Source organism: Rana temporaria, chromosome 6, assembly GCF_905171775.1.
Source record: "Rana temporaria chromosome 6, aRanTem1.1, whole genome shotgun sequence".
Taxonomy (NCBI): domain Eukaryota; kingdom Metazoa; phylum Chordata; class Amphibia; order Anura; family Ranidae; genus Rana; species Rana temporaria.
This window is the reverse complement of record NC_053494.1, coordinates 97,419,797-97,441,323: the sequence shown is the minus strand read 5'-3', so window position 1 is coordinate 97,441,323 and position 21,527 is coordinate 97,419,797. Positions and strand designations below refer to the sequence as shown.

At 44.4% G+C, this 21,527-nt stretch overlaps 1 protein-coding gene across 1 annotated transcript in view; it reads right to left on the bottom strand.

Annotated features, from left to right (window-relative positions):
• CARD11 (caspase recruitment domain family member 11) overlaps positions 1 to 21,527 on the bottom strand; it is a 213,658-nt gene that overhangs the window by 42,562 nt on the left and 149,569 nt on the right. The window contains exons 16-19 of the mRNA XM_040357039.1: positions 19,674 to 19,800; positions 17,283 to 17,523; positions 7,209 to 7,302; positions 2,472 to 2,564 (exon numbers count right to left, since the gene is read on the bottom strand). Of these exons, the coding sequence (XP_040212973.1) occupies positions 2,472 to 2,564; positions 7,209 to 7,302; positions 17,283 to 17,523; positions 19,674 to 19,800 (555 nt within the window). The remainder of the gene's footprint in view (positions 1 to 2,471; positions 2,565 to 7,208; positions 7,303 to 17,282; positions 17,524 to 19,673; positions 19,801 to 21,527) is intronic.

Sequence of the window (21,527 nt, the reverse complement as noted above, 5' to 3'; positions counted from 1 at the left end):
ATATCTCCTCTAAAAGTGCTACCATTTCCTTTTTTCTTTCTCTTTTAATATGCAACCCCATTGAGATTAGCTCTTCTCTCATTACTGCCTTATGGGCCTCCCATACTACTTGGTCCGACACTCCATCTGACCCATTAATCTCAAAATATGAGGCCAATGTGCCAGACAGGGATTCTACATTTTGCCTTTCATCCAACATCGCTTTATTTAGTCTCCATGTTCTTTTCCTGCTCCCAAACGATACTGGTCTCACCCCCAAACTTATTGGGGCACGATCCGATATGGTGATTGACTCAATAGTCGCAGATTCCACCAGACTCAAATAATATTGGTCAATCATCAGCATATCAATCCTTGAATACATATTATGCGTCTTGGAGAAATAACTATAATCTTTGTCCCGCTCATGTAACACCCTCCAACTGTCAACCAAGTGTAGAGAACGGAGGCGCCGTTTAACACATCTTAACGCCTTCTGTGACAAAAAAGTTTTCCTTAATGAGGTGTCTTAACCTGAGTCCATGGTAATATTGAAATCTCCCCCCAAGATTAACAGACCTTCTCTAAATTTCTCCAACTCATCTAGGGTTCTAATTAAAAACTTAACGGTTTGATTATTCAGAGCATAAATCGTTGCTATGGTATAGGGTTGGCCCTGGATCTTCCCTTTAACAAAGAGATATCGACCTTCCAGGTCCTATTGTATGTCTATAGGTACAAAAGGACATTGTTTGTGTATTGCAATTGTGACTCCTCTTGCCCCAGAAATGGGTGAAGGAGCATGAAACCACTGATTGTATAAAAAAAGGGGCATACGAGGGGTTGACCCTGCCACGAAGTGCGTCTCCTGCAGAAGAACAATCTCCGCCCCCAAACGATGCAGTTCGTGCCAGAGACGTTCCCTCTTGCTACCACTTTTCTCTGTATTGCCGGGACCGACAATTCATAAATAGCCACTAGTAGTTTTAAATGACTTTTTTTCTTCAGAAATGACACTTTGTGCAGGGACAATTCTAAGTACGGGAAACATGCGCTACTTTACAGGCATACTTTAGACACCCCCCAGGTACACAATTTAAAGGAATATTTCACTTTTATTGTTTCACTTTAAGCATTATTAAAATCACTGCTCCCGAAAAAACTGCAGCTTTTAAAACTTTTTTTGCATTGATACATGTCCCCTGGGGCAGGACCCAGGTCCCCAAACACTTTTTAGGACAATAACTTGAAAATTAACCTTTAAAATTAGCACTATAGAATTCTCCGATAGACTTTTACGGGTGTTTCGCAGCTTTTCCAATTAGCCGCAAACACCCCAAAACTCAAAGCTGATCCATAATTAGGATACCATCAGGGGACACCACCAAAACACATGTAGATCAAGGTATATACAATTGTAGTAAAGACACACAAAAAAAAGAATAACTATGTATCCTCAGAACCCATAACCCTTAGCTAAGCCAAAGAAAAAAATAAATAAATTAAAACACACTATATCTTTATAGGAAAAAACTGCCGGGATATGCTTGTGTATACAGTGGAACCTCGGATTGTGAGTAATGCAGTTAACGAGCATTCTGCAATACAAGCAATATTTTTTTAAAATCCTGACTCGGTTTGCCAGTGTTGTCTCACAAAACGAGCAGGATTCAAGCCTCTACGGTGTGCAGTACTGCATTTGGCCAGAGGTGCGGAGGTGCCGGAGCCGATCGGAGCCACTCGGAAATACTCAAAAATACTCAGTTCCCGAATGTTTCTGAAGCCTTTTCGGGGAATTTGGAGGGAAATCTTATTGTATTTCTGGGTCTCTCCGGTGCCCTCCCACCTCTGGCCACATGTGGTATTGCATGCCATAGAAGTCAATGTGGAACTAATTATTATTATATAGTTTCTATTAACTTATATGGGGAAACTCGCTTTAATATGCGAGGGCTTTGGATTACAAGCATTCTCCTGAAACGGATTATGCTCGTAATCCACTGTATAATAATCAAAAGTGTTCATAAGTAAATATCTAAACAACTAAAATAATTACATAGTCAGGTTGAAAAAAGACACAAGTTCATCTAGTTCAAGCAATTAAAGGGGGGGGGGACATACAATCCCATATATACAATCCTATACTCACAGTTGAGCCAGAGGAATGCAAAAAAAGAAACCCAGCAAAATATGATCCAATTTGCTCCAGCAGGTCTTGGTCCCCCGTGAGGCAATCAGATATTCACTGGATCAACTTTATCTATAAATGTTAGTATCCAGTTATATTATGTACATTTAGGAAAGAATCCAGGCCTTTTTTAAAGCAAGCTGCTGAGCTGTCAGAACCACCTCTGGAGGGAGTCTATTCCACATTTTCACAGCTCTTACTGTGAAGAAACCTTTCCATATTTGGAGATGAAAGTAGTTCTTTTACAACTCTTACCACTCTTATGTAGGGTAAATAAAACTGTAGAAATATTTGAAAAATGTACCGGAAATATTTGTCCAAAAAGGAAACTTGCTCTTGAAAGACGAGGACTGCTCTTGGAATCAGTTTGTGGTGACTCTTCTGGCTGAAGGGCGTTCTGCAATAAAATTGTGAAATATTTATTACAGATCGTCGTGTTATTTATAGTGGATTTATCTACTGTAGTCCATCTATCCAACCCTAACCAATTTATGCACAAAGGGCCAGATTCACATAGGTTAGCGGATCTTTAGATCTGCGTAATCTATGTGATTTAAGATCCGCCGCCGCAATTTTTTAAAGCAAATGCTAATTCACAAAGCACTTACCTCAAAACTTGCGGCGGCGTATCTTAAATCCCCCGGCGGAATTCAAATTCCGTGGCTAGGGGGAGTGTAGTATTTAAATCAGGCGCGTCCCCGCGCCGATTTGACTGCGCATGCGCCGTCCGCGAATTTTCCCGCCGTGCATTGCTCCCAATGACGTCGCTAGGACGTCATTGGTTTTGGCGTGAGCGCAACTTGTGTCCAGCGCTTTTGTTAATTGACGTACGCATACGACGTAACGACGGCCATACTTAACATTGGCTGCGCCTCATAGAAGCAGGGGTAACTATACGCCGGAAAAAGCCGAACGCAAACAACGTAAAAAAGAAAAGCGCCGGGCGGTTGTTCGTTTCGGAATCGGCGTATCTCCTCATTTGCATAATCGTCACGTAAATAAACCGAAACGCCACCTAGCGGACGGCCGGGAATTGCAGCCTAAGATCCGACTGTGTAACACAGTTACACCTGTCGGATCTTAGGCATATCTATGCGTAACTGATTCTATGAATCAGTCGCATAGATACGACCGAAGTAAATCAGAGATACGATGGTGTATCAGGAGATACACCGTCGTATCTCTATGTGAATCTGGCCCATAATATGCATTATCTTGCACTCTGTCGTCAACATGCAAATTCAGGACTTTAACAATGCTTAATGCATATTCTGTCCGGCCAACAAGCTTGAAGTAAAACTTTGACTGGCTGCCCTACAAACGGCCCGGGTGAACCGGCCAATGGTGCCATATAGTCGGCCCATGTGTACGGCCCCTGAGTGTGCAAGATTTTTGTTAGGAAATAGTTTTGTGTAAACATGAGATAGGAAGAAGAAGCTGGTGTGAAGTGTTAGTGCAGGTTAGTGCAGGAAGAGCAGCAGTGTATTGGAAAAGTTATATTACAGTTATCCTTTAGTACCTAAATAAGTGAGGAAGTGCGGTTGCCTGTGTGATCCAAATGTATTTTCTATATCTTGTAGAGAAGGTGGTATAAAAAAAAAATTGAAAATTGGATTAGTAATTAATTAGAGGGAGCTGCAAGATGTAGCTAAAATAATTCACTAGTTGAAAGGGGTTAGAATAGACATAAGGGATGTTTTAGGTAATTATTATAGGTGGCCAGCAAATAGATTTACTTTACATCTATTGCTAGCAACTGTTATTTGTGTAATATCAGTGGTTTTTGCAAAAGAGAACTGGTGAGAGTGAACACCTCTGCCTTGTTCCCCATTGAACGGTTAAGGGAAAGGTTGAAATGTAGGTAATTTCAGAAATGCTATATCACCGGAGTTTACAAATATTATAGATTGTATTAATGTTCCTGAAAAAAATTAAAATAATGTTTTTGAGCTCTGGAATATACGGTCAAAATAAGTTTTTTGGGACATGTCTTACATCTAGGGCAAAGACAGGTAAAGGTAGTTTATAGAGTTATTAATTATCTAATAATGTTGAGGTTTGCTATTAAAATATACTAAATCCTGCATGGTTCTTGTAAACCAAGGGGCAGAGGAATTTGAATATACATACCTCACAGCTTTTTGAGATGGGAACGAGGGACACGTATTGGCAAAAGTATGTAGGCATAGGACATACCCCTTGCCACTACTATTCCTTTATACTGGCTGTGAAATGTACAAATGCAGCAATTTAGAATTTGGATGGAAGGTTCAGCACTGGGAAACACTTTTTGAAAGATAAAAAGCGCATTTTATATACAGATCAGACCAAAATGAGGGACAAATGAGGAGGGAAGAGGGACCGAGGGACTTTGTTCCAAATCAGGGACAGTCCCTCGAAATCAGGGACAGTTGGGGACTATATATACAGGATTAGGCAAATTTAGAGTGAGTATAGTGAGGTCTATAATTAATTTCTACAGAGATTTGTTGGTAGTTCATGGGAGTCAGGGTTTGAGATCACTGCTGTTGAGCCCTGTACCAATTCAGAGAAGATGACTTTCTCCTGTAAAATGTGATCACATTTAGTTCCAGTGTAGATGATGTATTGAACCTCTGTTTTATTTTTGCTTTCTGAGTTCAATTTGGGAGTCTTCCTATGACTTCCCATCCCTGAAACACAACAGGAAGGGAAAAAACAGCAAAGTGGCAGAAAATCCCCACTACGATGTGCATAATTGTAGCCAGGTGTTTGACTGTAAGAGAAACCCGGGTAAAAAGCATGCAGTGGTGTGCAGGTGTGGACATTCCAAGAGATGCACAAGGAAGGACATGTACTGGCACATGCGCACACTTTGCTTTGCTGAGTGGTCTTTCAGCTAGTGCCTGTTTACCCAATCTGTACCAGTTTCTTGTATCCTGACCCGGCTTGCCTGTACCCTCCCTCTGACCTCCGCTTGCCTACTTGTGACCCCGGATTGTGCTTGACTCCGCTTTTGCCTGATGTTCCTGTGCCTCATTGCCCGACTGTGTACCGAACCTGGTCTGTGTCTCGTCTTTACCTCTGCCTCATGTTCTGGTACCTGCTCTGTCCGGCTGTTGATGACCTCCTGGCTTACATCCCAGCTACACTTCCAGCTGCTGATTCAGCGACATGGAGCTCCTGTTCTCATTTCCGGCCCAGCACTCTCCAGCCACCTGGTTCCTGCCAAGACCCAGCCAGAGCCATCTGCTACATCGGCCCTCGTGCCACTCTGTGTCCTCCACTCCCTGTCATCACTACCAGGGGTGTTGGACAGGAGGTGCAAGAGAAGCTTCCTCTACAGCTCAATGTCCACCAGGTATGTGACATTGGCTAAGAATGAGAGTGAGAGAAACCCTGGCTGCAGCTGCTCTCTGTAGATGCTGTCCTGTGGTGCTAAACAGGTTAACAGCTATCTCAGCAAGAGAGGGGAGCTGCTGCGCAGGAAGAGTTCAATAGACTGAGTCAGGAAGCACTGCACTGTGGGAACTATAGTCCAGAGAAGGGAGACTACTGTGTAATCAAGAGCTTATACACTGCATTTCGCAGAAAGAGATTGCCAGAAGGGCAAAGAGCTACATTGTCTCAAGCTGTACAGGACACAGCTTCCTCCTGCTGTGAGGGTGTGCACTAGAGTAGACTAGTTGTAGTATTAAACTTGGTACACCTGATTGATTAACATGATCTTATTTTGGAACTTAGCAGTGATTAGGCTTCTTTTGTTCCTTACAGCTGGGTCTCTTTTCTCTCTCTACGATTGAGCTCCACTCCACCCCCCCCCCAACAGCTTTGAAATTTGGATTAGGGCTCTACGCTCCCTATGTCGAGTCCTGGTTTGATTCCTAATTTTTGGCAGGATTGAGGTGGCTCCTATCTGGGGCGACAGGTCAGCTCTTGTCCTTATCTATATGATAAAAATATGTTATATGTTGATGTTTATATATGTGTATGTTTGGTTTATACTTTGTTGTTTTTTATTCTGATAGAGCTGGCTGTCTACTCTCTGGTCATTGTGTAACCCCTGATGAAGCCATTTTTGGCAAAATATATTGGGAAATAACATCTCACTTGACCGTCAGCATATCTCAAGTTGGGACTTCCAGCAACCCAGAAAAATTCAATATGTTTCTAACAAAACACATGTTTTTAACCACTTGCTTACTGGGCACATATACCCCCTTCCTGACCAGAGGACTTTTTGCGATTCGGTACTGCGTCGCTTTAACTGACAATTGCGCGGTTGTGCGACGTGGCTCCCAAACAAAATTGACGTCCTTTTTTCCCACAAATAGAGCTTTCTTTTGGTGGTATTTGATCACCTCTGCGGTTTTTATTTTTTGCGCTATAAACAAAAATAGAGCGACAATTTAAAAAACAAATGCAATATAAGTAACTTAATTCAATACTTGACCTTTGCTCTCATCTGGGCTAAATTTCCGATTTTAGATATAGTTTTATTTTTGCATACCTATATGTTCTTTATAGATAGATGGATTGCACCTGCTCCTGAGTAAGGGATGGTTCACAAAACGAGTAGAGCATGTTGTGCTGCAATCCTCTTGATTTTTTTAATATTTAACATTATGTACATAAATGTTTCTATTCCGATTCTCTTATGCATAATTGCTGTATCATTGCTGTAGAAACTGATTTAATGTAACGCTTTGATCCAGTTTCAACATGGTTACAACTGCAGATAGACATTTTAATAAAGTTCGTCTTTAATGTGCATCCAACTTTGTTTTATGAATCAATGTATTCATACATAGGTTACGTTCGTTGCATCGATCTTTGGGTACACACCTTATTCAAAGTCCCAAACCTTTTGCTGTTTTACAATTCTACAGAGATGGAGGCACATGTCTATGTGCGCCTCATTTAAAGTCCCAAACTTTTTTCCATTTTATATAATAAAAAAAAAAAAGAATAGCTTTCATCTCTGAAAATGATTAACCTTTAATGAAAACGGAAAAAAAAACATTACATTTGGATTATGTAAAATAAATAAACCTGAATTTACCTTCATAGCTTTGAGTGTGTTACTTGAACCTTCCACTTCATCCTTGGTTTTGTGCATTAATCTTTGTAGTTTAACTAAAAATAACTGCTGGGCTCTAACAAATAAAAAAGATAATTTTGATGGGACAGTATAAGAAGAATGGTTTGTATCTGAGATATAAATGGCAATTAATAAAAACTAAATATATACTTGTCCAATGTTTAAGCCTTACTAATGGATGTATACTGTGCACTTGTCAGAGGTATGGATTAGCATACTGTACGTTAAGCTTATCAACACTTGACTGACCATAAAAAAGTCCATAGATGTAAACCACACAGACCAGATAGGATAGAGATAGGAAGAGATACGTATTATTGAGGACCTCTTTGATACTACTCCACCATAGCACTGCACCATCAGTACCATTCCTCAACCCACCTAAACCTCTGAAAAACAAGCATGACAATATATTCTGAAATGATGTATGCTTGACCCTATTGTAATACAAAAATAGATGTGTAGTCCCTTTAAAGCAGAGTTCCATCCACTTTTTTTTAACTTGGTCTTATAGGAAAGATCACCCCTTCACCACTGGTTTTTGGATAACAAATGTTTTATTTATTTTTTCATACCTTGAATGAAGTACATAATGTACTTCTGTGCCAGCCTCGCTTCAGCCTAGGGCATTGTATCCTCCTGCTCCCCAGCTGCCTTCTGAGACATGTTTGTGTCCCAGAAGACCTCTCAAAAAGCGCCACATGGCTCACGCATGCGCAGTAGGAAATCGGTAGTGAAGCCTGAAAGCTCCACAGCCAGTTTCCCTTAGTTAGAATTGCGGCGCCTTTACTCGATCCGATGGACGGATCGGCCTCTGGGGGCCGACATCGCGGACTCCCTGGACAAGTAAGTGTCCTTATTAAAAGTCAGCAGCTACAGTGTTTGCTGCTGACTTAAACTTTTTTTTTTTTTTTTTGCCGGCTAGAACACCACTTTAAATAATAATGGTGATCAAAACAAATTAAATAAAGGGACTTCGGTAATGAAAACACAGGGTAATGGCAATCAATATATAAACAAAAACAAATATTGTAAGTAGTCCATGTGACATGTGAACTACATGTACCAGCAATCTACAGTACAGACTTTAAACCTTCAGTCTTCCAGCACCACAAATGCACACCACTTGCTTGTCAAAAGATCTGACCCCAAGGTTAAGAGGTCAGTAACGATTGTGGGCAAGCCTTATAGCCTTTAACCCTTTTGCTGCCAGAGCCAATTAGTTTTTTTGCACATGGTTAAAAAAATCACTTTAGTATATTTATTTAAATATTTATTATATTTATTACTATATACAGTATTTTCTGAAAGCAGACACCCTAGAGAAATAAAATATATATATATATATAAATTGCACAAGATAGCTTATAGTTAAAAAAAGCAGAGCTCATTTGGGCACATGTGCGTGATGACGTTACCACCAAGTCCCCACTAGACGTGTTTTATCACAATTGATGTCTTCAGGGGATATCCTTTTCAAATCAATAAAGAGGTGGTTTAAAGATGGCGCACTCTAGCTTCTTTGTTCTCCTTCATGCTGGCTGGGGCCAGGGGCGGATCCAGAGTCTTGTCTCGGGAGGGGCACTGCCAGAAAATACATTTTTTTGTGGGCAATTTGTCAGGGAAATGGCTGGTGTTGGCACTTCAATCATCGCGGCACCATGGTTGTTATGGTGTCAGGACGATTGAAGCGCATTATTTCTATTATTACATTGTAATATAAAATGAAATGGTTCAACTCACCATAATGCAGAATCAGTGGGAGCCCTGAGCGTGTCACTTGGCACCATCACCTGCCACCAGATTATCACTTGCCACGTCACCTGCCATATTTGTTGCGGATTGTCTCTTGCCACACATTGTGAATTGTCACTTGCCTGCCACTAGATGTAGATTGTCACTTGTCACGTCATTTGCCACACCTTGTGGATTGTCACTTGCCACACAATATGGATGGTCACTTGTCACATCACCTGCCACCCATTGCGGATTGTCACTTGCCACGTCACCTGACACACCTTGCATATTGTCACTTGCCTGCTAAGGTGGTGTTTTGTTTGTCTCTTGCTGTCCCAGACTCAGGCAGCAGAGAGGTGATGTAATCTCTCTGCTGCCCACGCTGCCTGCACAGTGAGGGCGGAAGTTACTTCAGTGATGCAGGGTGGTGAGAGATGATCTCATCCCTCTGCTCCCCGCCCACCCGCTAGCTGTTTGGCCAGCTGCACGCTCACACGGATCCTGCTTTCGCACGCTGACCCGCCCCCACACACTAAGCCACCCGGAAAACTGTCCTAGCCGCCCACAGGGTCGCCGACCACCCGCAAACCGATTGCTCGCATATGTAGTTCAAATGTCACATGGACTGATTACATTATTTGTTTTTTTTTATATATTGAGTGTGATTACATTGTGTGGTTATCACTATAGTCACTTTATTTACCTTGTTATGATTAAATACTATTATTTAAAGGTACAGTACATATTTTTTTGTATTACATTTTGGTTTGTGTTTAGTATTCTGACACTTTATAGAGTGTAGCAACCCCATAATGTTTGGCTTTAATTATACATATATATATATATATACACACACGAAGCATAAATGGCTTAATAACTAGATAATGTGAAATGTTTACATTTAATCTTAAAATGGCTCATTGTATATTAGTTTTTTTGCACCCCCATTGCTGCTCGACCCCCCTGATGGTATTAGTGCAAACCACTTCTCCCTTTTAACTTTTAAAAGTAACAGCCTGACTGCAATGCACATCCTGTCAAATATCCACATGCAGAACATCTCCAAAAACGCAGCTTTTCCAGAGCTAAAATGACCTTGCTGTCCCCTTTTACTACTGTGACCCTGTCTGTTTTGTTCGAAGAATGAAAATGGTGTGAACACTGAGGTAGTATAGGGATTCTTGGGGCCTGTTCACCCTAAAGCTACAGGGGTTACCAAAGTGTCTACTGCCTGACCCCCTACTCTGGCTGTAAATAAACAGGATTTTACCAAATAAGAATAGAGGTCTAGTGCATTATAGGGCAATATTATTTGCTTTCTGTTAAAAGCCACCAATTAAAGTGTATGTAAACCCTAATCTATTTTTAAGCATGTCTGTCATCATGCACTGTATACGATTTTTGTAAAGAATTTTTTTTTGGTGAATCTGTTGCAAAGTTTCTTATGCTGAGATTATTCAGGTAACAGAACTACCAGTTTCACGCTGACAGCGCTAGGCCACTACCGCCGCTCAATCAGCAGCAGCATTGTCAACCTGCTTTGCGAGCTCCTTTAGTGGGCTATTGGTCTGTCTGTCCACTAGGCAGCCCAATGACCAACTGAAGGAGCTTCCACAGTCGATCGCGTCTAGAAGTGACCATACAATGAATGGTGGTTATAGCTGGGGTGCAAACTGGGAATCTGGGTGTCCAGCGTGGGTCATTTGCAACTGATTGGCAAAAAATTATTTTCTTAAGAAACTGTATAAAGTGAGACATAATTCCACAACCTTAAAAAATGTATTTAGGGTTTATGTACACTTTAACAAACACAAAATGTTATAATATTATAATAATTTATTTGCTATATAATACAGTATATGTACACAATTCTGGTCTGCTTTATATGTTGTTCTATATGTTATACAGGGTGTGTCTATTAAATAACGAGACTGATTAAATAACTCACCTTTATTTATATGTATTACAAATTTATCGTTTGTCCTCTTCAATATATTCTCCATTTGCACTAATACATTACTTCAGTCTTGTTTTCCACTGGTTGAAGGCATGGAGAAAATCAATTTCTGTCAGCTGTTTCAACACATCCACCGTTTTCTTTCGTACAACATCAACAGATCGATATTTTTTATTTTATTGATATTTTTTATTTTATTGATTGTTTTTTTATTTTTATGGTTGAACTAGATGGACATTTTTCAACCTGACTAACTATGTAACTGACTTAAAACCTGTCCCTTTAAGCACTAATTTAACTTTTGAGAATTCATTCTCACGTCTCTTGCTGAACCTTTTGTGCCACTCAAACACACATGCACGAGACAGGCCGTCATTCTCATAAGCTGTAGTAAGCATTTGAAAACATTCTGTTGGAGTTTTGTGAAATTTGACTAAAAAGTTCAAATTGACACGTTGTTCAACTTTTAAACGTACCATTTTTTTAAGCACACTACAGAAAACACAACCAAACTAAATGGCGACTCTCAATCAATGGAACGTCATAGAGTGTTGCTGCTTGTCATGCAGGATCAAACATGTTCTTTTTTTTTTTTCAAAAAACTGTTTTTATTAGACACAGGGTAACCCCTGTGTCACAGAGATAACAGTACAAAAACTTCAGCAGAACAGTAGCAAAAACAGTGCATACCATATTGCAGCCCATTACACGGCAGATATCAGGGGGAGCTCAGCGGCCCCTCACGCAAGCAACTAAACCACAAACACATTCTGCCAGAAGTCGAATCATAGCACACTTAAAGGAAAATCTTGTATACCAGAGGAAAAACAAAAGGAAGGAATCAGAAGGGAAATTAAGAAAAAACAGGGAGGGGGGACTGCAGATGCAGGGAAATAGGGAAAGAAGAGGTGGGGGAAGGGTAAGGGGAGGCTCGACTCATGACTCAGGGCGGATCCTCATGACGACGCCACTCCTCCCAGATCACCTCATGCATTTCCAGTCTATCCTGCAACCTAGCGTACAGGTCAGCTTGAGAGGGGGGACAGTCGCTTCCAATGGAGAGCAACCAGGCACCTTGCGGCCGTCAATACATGCCTCATCAATTTTTTGGAGGACTTGGGGATTTGCAGGGGCGATACCCCTAGTAAAAATAGTTTTAGGGACCAGGGAACCGGCACTCCAAGGAGGCGAGACAGCAGGTGCTGAGTTTCCGTCCAAAACGGTACTATCTTGGGGCAGGTCCAATATATGTGGTACAGGGTTCCCTTGGCTCCCTGGCAACGCCAACACCTGTCTGAGCTGGATGGATAGATAGCGTGGAGAACATCTAATGTCATATACCAAAAGTAGAGTATTTTATAGGCATTCTCCTTATACAGCGTGCAGAGAGAGCTTTTAGCTGCCTGAGACCAGATTGTCTGCCACGTCGCCTCCGGAATCTCCTCTCCGAGCGCCCTCTCCCAGCGAAGCATGTATGCATGCTTACCCTGGGTGGGGAAGGAACGAGAGTTTAACAGTTGATACATATCTGATATCAACCCGCGGCGAGCAGATCCCTCCAGTACCAGTTTTTTGAAAGGCGTTGGCGCTGAAAATTGATTGTGCATAGTGTCTTATCTGCAGATACCCATAGAACACCTGGCGAGGCAAGTTGAATTTCTTTTGCAAATCAGAGCATGAGAGCAGTTTACGGGTAAGGCCCTGTACACACGATCAGACAAAACCGATGAAAACGGACTGAAGTTCAGTTTCATCGGTCCAAACCGACCATGTGTGGGCCCCATCGGTCAGTTATCCTTCGGTCCAAAAATTTTGAACTTGCTTTAAAATTCAAACGATGGACACCTAACCGATAGGTCAAAACCGATGGTTAGTACGCAAAAGCATCGGTTCAAAACCCGCGCATGCTCAGAATCAAGTCGACGCATGCTTGGAAGCATTGAACTTAATTTTTCTCTGCACGTCATTGTGTTTTACGTCATCGCGTTGGACTCGACCGTTTTTTTAACTGATGGTGTGTAGGCACATCAGGCCATCAGTCTGCTTCATCGGTTAACCGATGAAAACGGTCCTTCGGACCATTCTCATCGGATGGACCGACCATGTGTGCGCGGCCTTATAGGGTCCACGAAGTGGCCAAAGTGGAAGAGGTCAGGCGTCGCCCAAGGTAACAACATCTGGTGGGTCAGACCATCAGGCATCCTGGGGTTGAACAGGAAAGAGGTCAGAAGAGACCGCTCCGAGCTCAGGCTATGTGCCCGGGACAGTCTGCGCCAAAGCGTCCGGAGGTGGAGCATGGGTCCTAAAAGTCGGCCCGGGTCCACCTCCGCGCTCGCGTTCCACAGCAGGCTATTCGGGTGCGTGGGGGCCAGCCATATTTTCTCAATTTATGTCCATTTGTTATAGGAGAGCTGGGGGAACCAAGAGGTAACAGCGCGCAATTGGGCTGCCTGGTAATACTTGAGCAAATCGGGGAACCCCAATCCCCCGTCGGTGCGGGATGCTGTCAGAACCATTCCGGGTATCCTATGCCTCCCATAATTCCAGACAAAGCACACCAAGTCTGCTTGGAGCATACGCAGATCCGCATATGGAACTGGAATGGGCAATGTCTGGAAGAGGTAGAGGAGTTTGAGGAGGATGACCATCTTAACAGAGGCCACCCTACCCAGAAGGGAAATGTGGTGGGACCTCCACTTCTGTAGAAGTTCTGTTATATAAAGTATCAAAAGACGGGGTGATCTGCACCCCCAGGTATTTTAGACCCGCTGTTGCCCAATGGTAGGGGAAGCACTGTTTTAGGTGTCGGACCTCCTCGTCAGGAATGTTAATGGGGAGAGCTACCCACTTAGCCGCGTTTATCTTATAACCCGACAGGGATCTATATAGATCAAGTTCTGCGTGCAGGTTAGGTAGTGAAGTTCTGGGTTGGGTCAGGGTTAGTATAATGTCGTCCACAAAAAGCACCAGCTTGAATTCCCTACCCCACACTGGAACTCCCCGAACGTCGCCAGGGGTTTCACGCATAATGCAAACAAAAGTGGCGAGAGAGGACATCCCTGGCACGTCCCATTGGCTATCGGGAAAGAGGGGGAATGGGCGAAGGGGGTCTTAACCTGAGACAAAGGGTTCGTGTAGAGGTGCCAGATGGCCCGCAGGAAGGGGCCCCGGAGCCCCATGTGTTTTAACATGGCAAACAGGAAAGGCCAGCTGAGGCGGTCAAATGCCTTTTCCGCATCTAGACTGAGGGCCAGTGATTCTTGGCCCTCCCTGTTTACCACATCTATCAGGCTAGTAACGCGGAGGGTGGCGTTGTTAACAAAAAAGTAGTCTATGCAGGAATGCATGCGGTGTGGGGCTGAGTAATACATGAACTGCTTATCCCCTGGGTGAAGGGCGCGCCATGTGTCAAACAGGGTGTATAGTCTAGTGAGCTGCCGGAAAAGTTTAGAGTCCCTGTGGGCTCGGGTCTGTGGGTCAGAGGGGTTCATTACCTGGCGGTCGAGGGTCACCGACTGGGAGAGGTTGAAGTCCCCGCTAATCAGCAGGTATTCATTAGGCGTGCAAATACCCTAGAAAAGAAGTGAATCTGGTGGGTGTTAGAGGCATACAGGGTGCACAAAGTGATGGGTTATGTTTGCCAGAGGCCTCTCAGGATGATGTAGTGCCCCCTGGGGTCAACAAATGACTCAGAACACGTGAAGGGGGAGCCGCTTTCGGGGATTAAACGCCTGGAAGACCTGGGGATACTGTCTGGCTGCGAAAGCAAAGGCATCTTCCTTATTGAAGTGCGTCTCCTGAAGGTGAACAATGTCCGCCCCAGAATGCTTGATCTCCCTCAGGGCAAGGTGCCTCTTCCTATTTGAGTTCAGGCCGTGGACATTAAGAGATACTATCTTAGCCATGGTCACGGGTATATGCAAACCAGAGGCTACTTATCTGATCCAGCTGCGGGGGTTACTGCAGGGTCCACCCAAGGGGGGTTCCAGGTCGCAGGAGCGGTTCGGGTATCCATGAGAGCGGGGGAGGGGAAGGGAAGGAGGAGAAAAATAGAAAAGAGACAACAGCGTTAAATACACAATAAACAAGGTAACATAGTGCAAAAAAGGCCCGAGTGCACCGCGCCACTCAGGGCCCGAAGGGTTCCGATAAGTCCTCTCGACAAAGGCCCCCCAGAAGGGAGAGGGACCAGGCCGGGGGGGACATAGAGAACAATTACAATCAATAAACACAAAAATGCAATCAGGTATCAAGGGAACTCTAGAAGGATGAACCTAAGGGGGGACAAGTGAATGGGAGAGCCAGTACTCACGGATCTCCAACAGTAAGTGCCCAATAAACAAACGGATGACTAGCTATGGGCCTAGGGGGACTGTTAATGTGGTTAACGGGTGGGCCAGGGGGGAGCCAACAGAAAAAAGGGGAGTATGCCAAAAAAGTGGCCGGAATGAAGTCCGGGATCAGCAGTGTTCAGCCGTGCCTGCAGTTGGGGGGCCACGGGGGGAGCCTCGGTCGCAGGGTCTCTTGGGCGGAGGCACCCTTTGCCAGACCATGGGTGGCGGTGGTGGTGTTGCCACCAACTCCCATTCTTGGAGGCGGGGGACAGGGATGTCCATAGTTTTCGCAAAACGCCTCCAGGTCTTCCGGATATCGGAGCACCGCCGATTGTCCCTGCCGACGGGCAGTGAGGCTGAAAGGGAAACCCCATTGGTAGACTATGTCACGTTCCTGTAGCGAGAGAAGGAGGGGTTGTAGAAGTCTGCGCTTCTGCAGGGTTATCCAGGACAAGTCCGGGTACAGCTGTAGTTGAGCGTTGCCAAGGACCACCTTCCTGATGGTGCGGGCTTTGCGCATAATGTCCTCTTTCAGGGGGAAAGAATTGACTTTGCTAATGATATCGCGGGGTCTGGAGGCAGGGCCCTTAGGCCGAAAGGCGCGGTGCGCCTGAACCATTTCTATCGGCTTGTTCGGGGGTTCACGCAAGAGATCATTGAAGAGGGTTTGAAGGGTACCGTGCAGGTCCTCGGGGCCCTCCGACTCAGGCAGGCCTCTGATGGGGATGTTGTTCCTGCGCCCCCTGTTGTCCAAATCCTCCACTTGGCACTGCATGTCTCTAAGCATTAAACGATGATCGGCGCCTTGCACCTGGGTGCGATGGATGGCTAGTTTGGTTTCATGAATTTCCTCCTCCGGAGGACTTGAATCTCAGCACGGCAGGCCGATTTGACCTCCTCAATAAGCAGCTTGAAGTCATCTTTAGTTGGTATGGCCTGGAGGTACGCTTGCCAGGGGGGATGCGCTGGGAGACAGGGTTCAGTCCCCAGATGGGATTGGGAGAGATGCAGGGGGGGGGAGACCCTGCAGTAAGGTCAGGGGGGCCTCATGCTGGGCTGGGACCTCGGAATGTAGCTGGGACACTGAAGGGCTCAACTATTCTGGGGGCCGCAGCGGGGGGGAAGGGGTGGGTGCCTGTCCATCCACAGGGACCACAGCCAGGGGGCCAACTACTCTGGCATATGAGGCTGCCGAGTCTGTCCCCCACACAGCAGGCCTGGGGTCCGTGTCCCATGAGAGTCTCTGTGGCTGGGGGGGAGCAGAGAGCAGGAGAGGTGCAGGCTGCGGCCTATGCGTGCTGGGGAGCCCCGTTTGTGAGGCCCCCGGTGCCCAGGCATTGTCATGGACTGGCAGGGGGGGAAAGTCCTCCGACAGAGCGGGAGAGGCAGGGGAATCAGGGCTCCCAGGGGTCAGGCCCGGATCCGAGGCCGTGCGGAGCAGTCTGGGGACAGTCTCTGAGCACTATGTGTGCGGGGTCTCACTGGGGCCTACTGAGGCCTGCCCAGATTCTTGCCGCGCTGCCGCCTGTGGTAGCCAGGACGAGGGTGGACTCACTGCTCCTGAGGCAGATGGCATCCGATGGTCCGCTGGAGTGAGCGGGCGGCAGAGGATTAGTTCCGGATGGGGACCTCGTGGGGAAGTCCAGCGCCATGTTGGATTCCCCGCCGCGAGGCATGGGGGCGCCGAAAAGTACCCACAGAGGGTCGCAGAGGAACCGGGCGGTGGCTGGGAAGATCCCCGGACCTTGGAGGATTGTGTGCTCTTAGATCCACCCATACAGGAGCCGTCTGTGTCCCTGCAATAGGCCGTGTCTCTGTGGGCTGTGGAGGAGGTCAGCGCTCGGTTTTGTTTCTAGATGGGATCACAGTCTCGTTATTTAATAGACACACCTTGTATATTTCACCCTGCTTCACAGTATACAATGTGCTGTATACCATATACTGACCAGCTATATACTCCAAAACCACCTAACAACCCATATACAGGATGTAAATTTGACCACATACCTGCTGTAGCTTGGAATTGTTCCAACATCCATGTTTCGTACTGTAAATGGATCAACTCTGGCACAAAGCCACTCATACCTTCCCTGATGCATAGTGTCGAGAACATGTACAATATCATCACAGTTCACAGAAAGTGAGCAGCTGTCTAGATGACTTGAAATGTTTAAATTTAAGCGAATATAAAAGGAGTCCCCTGATCGAATCTTCCCTTCTTCTAGATCTTTCATTAGTTTACTGTACCCTGCAACACAAAGTGCGTCAATAGCAATAGTTAATTTTACAGTGTGTAATTAATAAGAACTCCTCTTTTGTTGTCTTGTGAACCAACTCAGATAAAAGAAATTACAACATTTTTGGGTATACAGATAAATAATTGAATACATAGTAATAGAGAGTCGTGGTTAATGATTCTTACTCTGAATGGTCCAAGGTTATCAGTGGTGTACCCCAAGGTTCAGTGCTGGGACCCTTACTTTTCAATATATTTATAAATGATATTGGGTCTGAGATCAAAAGTAACATTTCTGTCTTTGCAGATGACACCAAGCTATGCAGTGGAATAACGTCCTTACAGGATGTCTCCAATTTACAAGCCGACCTCAATGCTCTGTCTAATTGGGCGACTAAGTGGCAGATGAGGTTTAATGTTGATAAATGTAAAGTTATGCACTTAGGGAATAAGAATATGCATGCATCATACATTATAGGGGGAGTACAACTGGGGGGATCTGTAGTGGAGAAGGATCTGGGGGTCTTGGTAGATCATAAGCTCAATAATAACATGCAATGCCAAGCTGCGGTTTCCAAAGCGAGCAAAGTCCTTTCTTGTATTAAAGGAGTTCTCCAAGCTAAAACTTTTAACCCCCGCTGTGCCCGGGCTGTAAAACTATACAAAATAAACTTTCACTTACCTGCCTACGATCCCCCGTTGTTCCGATATCGCCGTCCCTTTCTCCGGTCCCGGTCTCTTCCACTTCCTGCGGGTCGGTGACTCACAGTGCGCTCAGCCTATCAGCGGCCGCGATGGGACATTGCTGCGGCCGCTGATAGGCTGAGCGCACTGTGAGTCACCGACCCGCAGGAAGTGGAACAGACCGGGACCGGAGAACGGGACGGCGATATCGGAACAACGGAGGATCGTAGGCAGGTAAGTGAAAGTTTATTTTGTATAGTTTTACAGCCCGGGCACAGCGGGGGTTAAAAGTTTTAGCTTGGAGAACTCCTTTAAGAGAGGTATGGACTCCAGAGACAGAGATATAATTTTCCCCCTGTACAAATCATTAGTAAGACCTCATCTGGAATATGCAGTTCAGTTTTGGGCACCAGTTCTCAAAAAGGATATCGGAGAACTGGAGAAAGTGCAGAGAAGGGCAACCAAACTGATAAGAGGCATGGAGGAGCTCAGCTATGAGGAAAGATTAGAGGAACTGAATTTATTCACTCTTGAGAAGAGGAGAATTAGGGGGGATATGATCAACATGTACAAATATATAAGAGGTCCATACAGTGGACTTGGTGTTGAGTTATTCACTTTACGGTCAACACTGAGGACAAGGGGGCACCCTTTACGTCTAGAGGAAAAGAGATTTCACCTCCAAATACGGAAAGGTTTCTTCACAGTAAGAGCTGTGAAAATGTGGAACAGACTCCCTCCAGAGGTGGTTCTGGCCAGCTCAGTAGATTGCTTTAAGAAAGGCCTGGATACTTTCCTAAATGTACATAAAATAATTAAGTACTAAGATTTGTAGGTAAAGTTGATCCGGGGGTAAATCCGATTGCCTCACGGGGGATCAGGAAGGAATTTTTTCCCCTGCTGTAGCAAATTGGATCATGCTCTGCTGGGGTTTTTTGCCTTCCTCTGGATCAACTGTGGGTATGGAGTTGGGTGTATGGGATTGTACTGTGTTTTTTTATTTTGTTTGTTTATTTTTTGTGGTTGAACTGGATGGACTTTTTTCAACCTGACTAACTATGTAGGTGGGAGAATGGATGGACAGCTATGACTAAGCATTAGTTGTTAATGCGAAACGCGTCAGCTGTCTATCCCACTGTATGCTGTTGTGTGCTGTGCATTTTTTCCTTTTTACAATAAAGAGCACGTCTTTTTTCAACAAGACTTTTTGGAGTGCGGCTGTCCATCCATTCTCCCACCTGCTTAATTCTATGCATTGCCAGCACCCGTGTGATTCCTGAGTGGACATTGATTACCTGCCTGTGCTCACCTGGAGCGGCGGTCTCCCTACCTATCCTGACTAACTATGTAACTAACTATGTAACTATGGGTTACAGAGCACAATGTTCAACACTGAATGTTTTTTGTTTTTTTTTAAATAGTGAAAAAAATTGAAAAAGCATAATAATTGTACATTTTAATATTGTTTGTTTTCTTACCTTCATTGTTTAATTTATAATGAACAGTAACCAGTCCTTTACATCTTTGTATAGCCCAGTGAGCCTCTTCTTTTGTACATGAGTCCATGGGTACAGATTGTTTTTTTCCTTTGATGAATCCATCTAACTGTGAAAATAAATAGAAAACTATAATGCCTCGTACACACGATCAGTTTTTCTGACATGAAAACCGCATATTTTTTTCAGCAGGAAAACAGCTGAAATTTGTCTTGCATACACACGGTCACACTAATCTTGGCTGAAATTCCGACTGTCAAGAATGCGGTGACGTACAACACGTACGACAAGCCGAGATCAATGAAGTTCAATAGGCAGTTCGGCTCTTCTGCTTTATTCTGAGCATGCACTTTTTTGGGGGGGCCTAATTGCATACAAATGAACGCGATCTGCCATAGGAATTTTTCCTGTCACGAAAATTGATATCCTGTTCTCAATCTTTTCTTGGCAGGAAATCTAACAGAAAAAGTGTGATGGAGCATGCACACAGTCGATTTTCCTGACAAAAAACTCACATGGCACTTTTCCTGTCACAAAAACCGACCGTGTGCACGAGATATAATTAACAATATGCATTTTTTTTTAAAGTACTTTAAAGACAGTGATTTTAAAAGGGGAGGGTGCCCAGGCCTAATAAGTGGACCTTTAATTTATGCTTTAAAGGCCAAAGACCTGGCTAGATTCCAATCTGGTATAGCACCTGTTATTTGGGGTAAGAAATATGAAAAAATAGCAAAATCCATACTAAATTGAGAGGACTATGTCTACCTGACCACATATAACGCCTGACATTCCCGATACCGCCCATTCAGAGCTCTGTGCCACGGCCATGACTTCCATGTTCATGCACGGGAGTGACGTCATTGCGGCTCAGCCATTCAAACAGTGAGCCCGGAAGAAAGACCGGATAAAGATGGAAGTCCTGGCAGCGGTGACAGCATGCTGCTGGAGGACTTTGTTTTCAGGTAAGTCTGGGATGAAGTGCTAGTATGCAGTGCATACGAGCACATTATGACATTATGCTGCAGGGGCCCCAATTTTAGTTTATTTTTTACAGTTTACTACATATTTTACTGCACTCATACATTAATTGTATATATTAACATACAACTTAAAACTGTTAAGATGCTACCATGAAAAATCACCAGAAAATGAACTGTCTGTTAATTCTTATAAGTAATAACAGAGGTTGCTGACCCATTGAATATCAGACTGTCCTAGTATATTAGGAAGAATTTATTTCTCCCCCTGGTGAAGCAAATTGGACCATGCTTTACGTTATTTTGTTGCCTGCCTCTGGATCAACTGTGAGTTATAGGGTTCTGTATATGGAGGATTTCAAAATATTTATTAATTTATTTTCTATTGCTTGAACCAGATGGCCTTGTGTCTTTTTTCAAGCTGACTAACTGTGAAATATGCAGGGGGTCCCTGGTTGATCCTGACTCCTAGAATTTCCAAACTTTAACCGTATATTGAACACATAGGCCCGGATTCACATACATTGGCGCATATTTATGCGGGCGTAGCGTATCTTTTTTAGGCTACACCGGCGTAGCGCAGAGCGGCAAGCATGGAATTCAGGAAGCCAGTGCTCCCCAAGCTGCCAGTGCTCCCCAAGCTCCCCCCTGAAGCAAAGTACTTTTGTTTGGCGATGGCAGCTGCAAATGTTGGCAAGGAAAGCAGCAAGAGAAACGGCAAAATAGCCCAATTTGATGTCTACCTGCATGGTGCCCACAGTGCCAGGACCAGCAGGGCACGTAAGAGGGAGAACCTGGAGAAGATCACCCTGGATGTCAATGCGATTGGGAATGAGACCAGGACCCCCAGGGATAT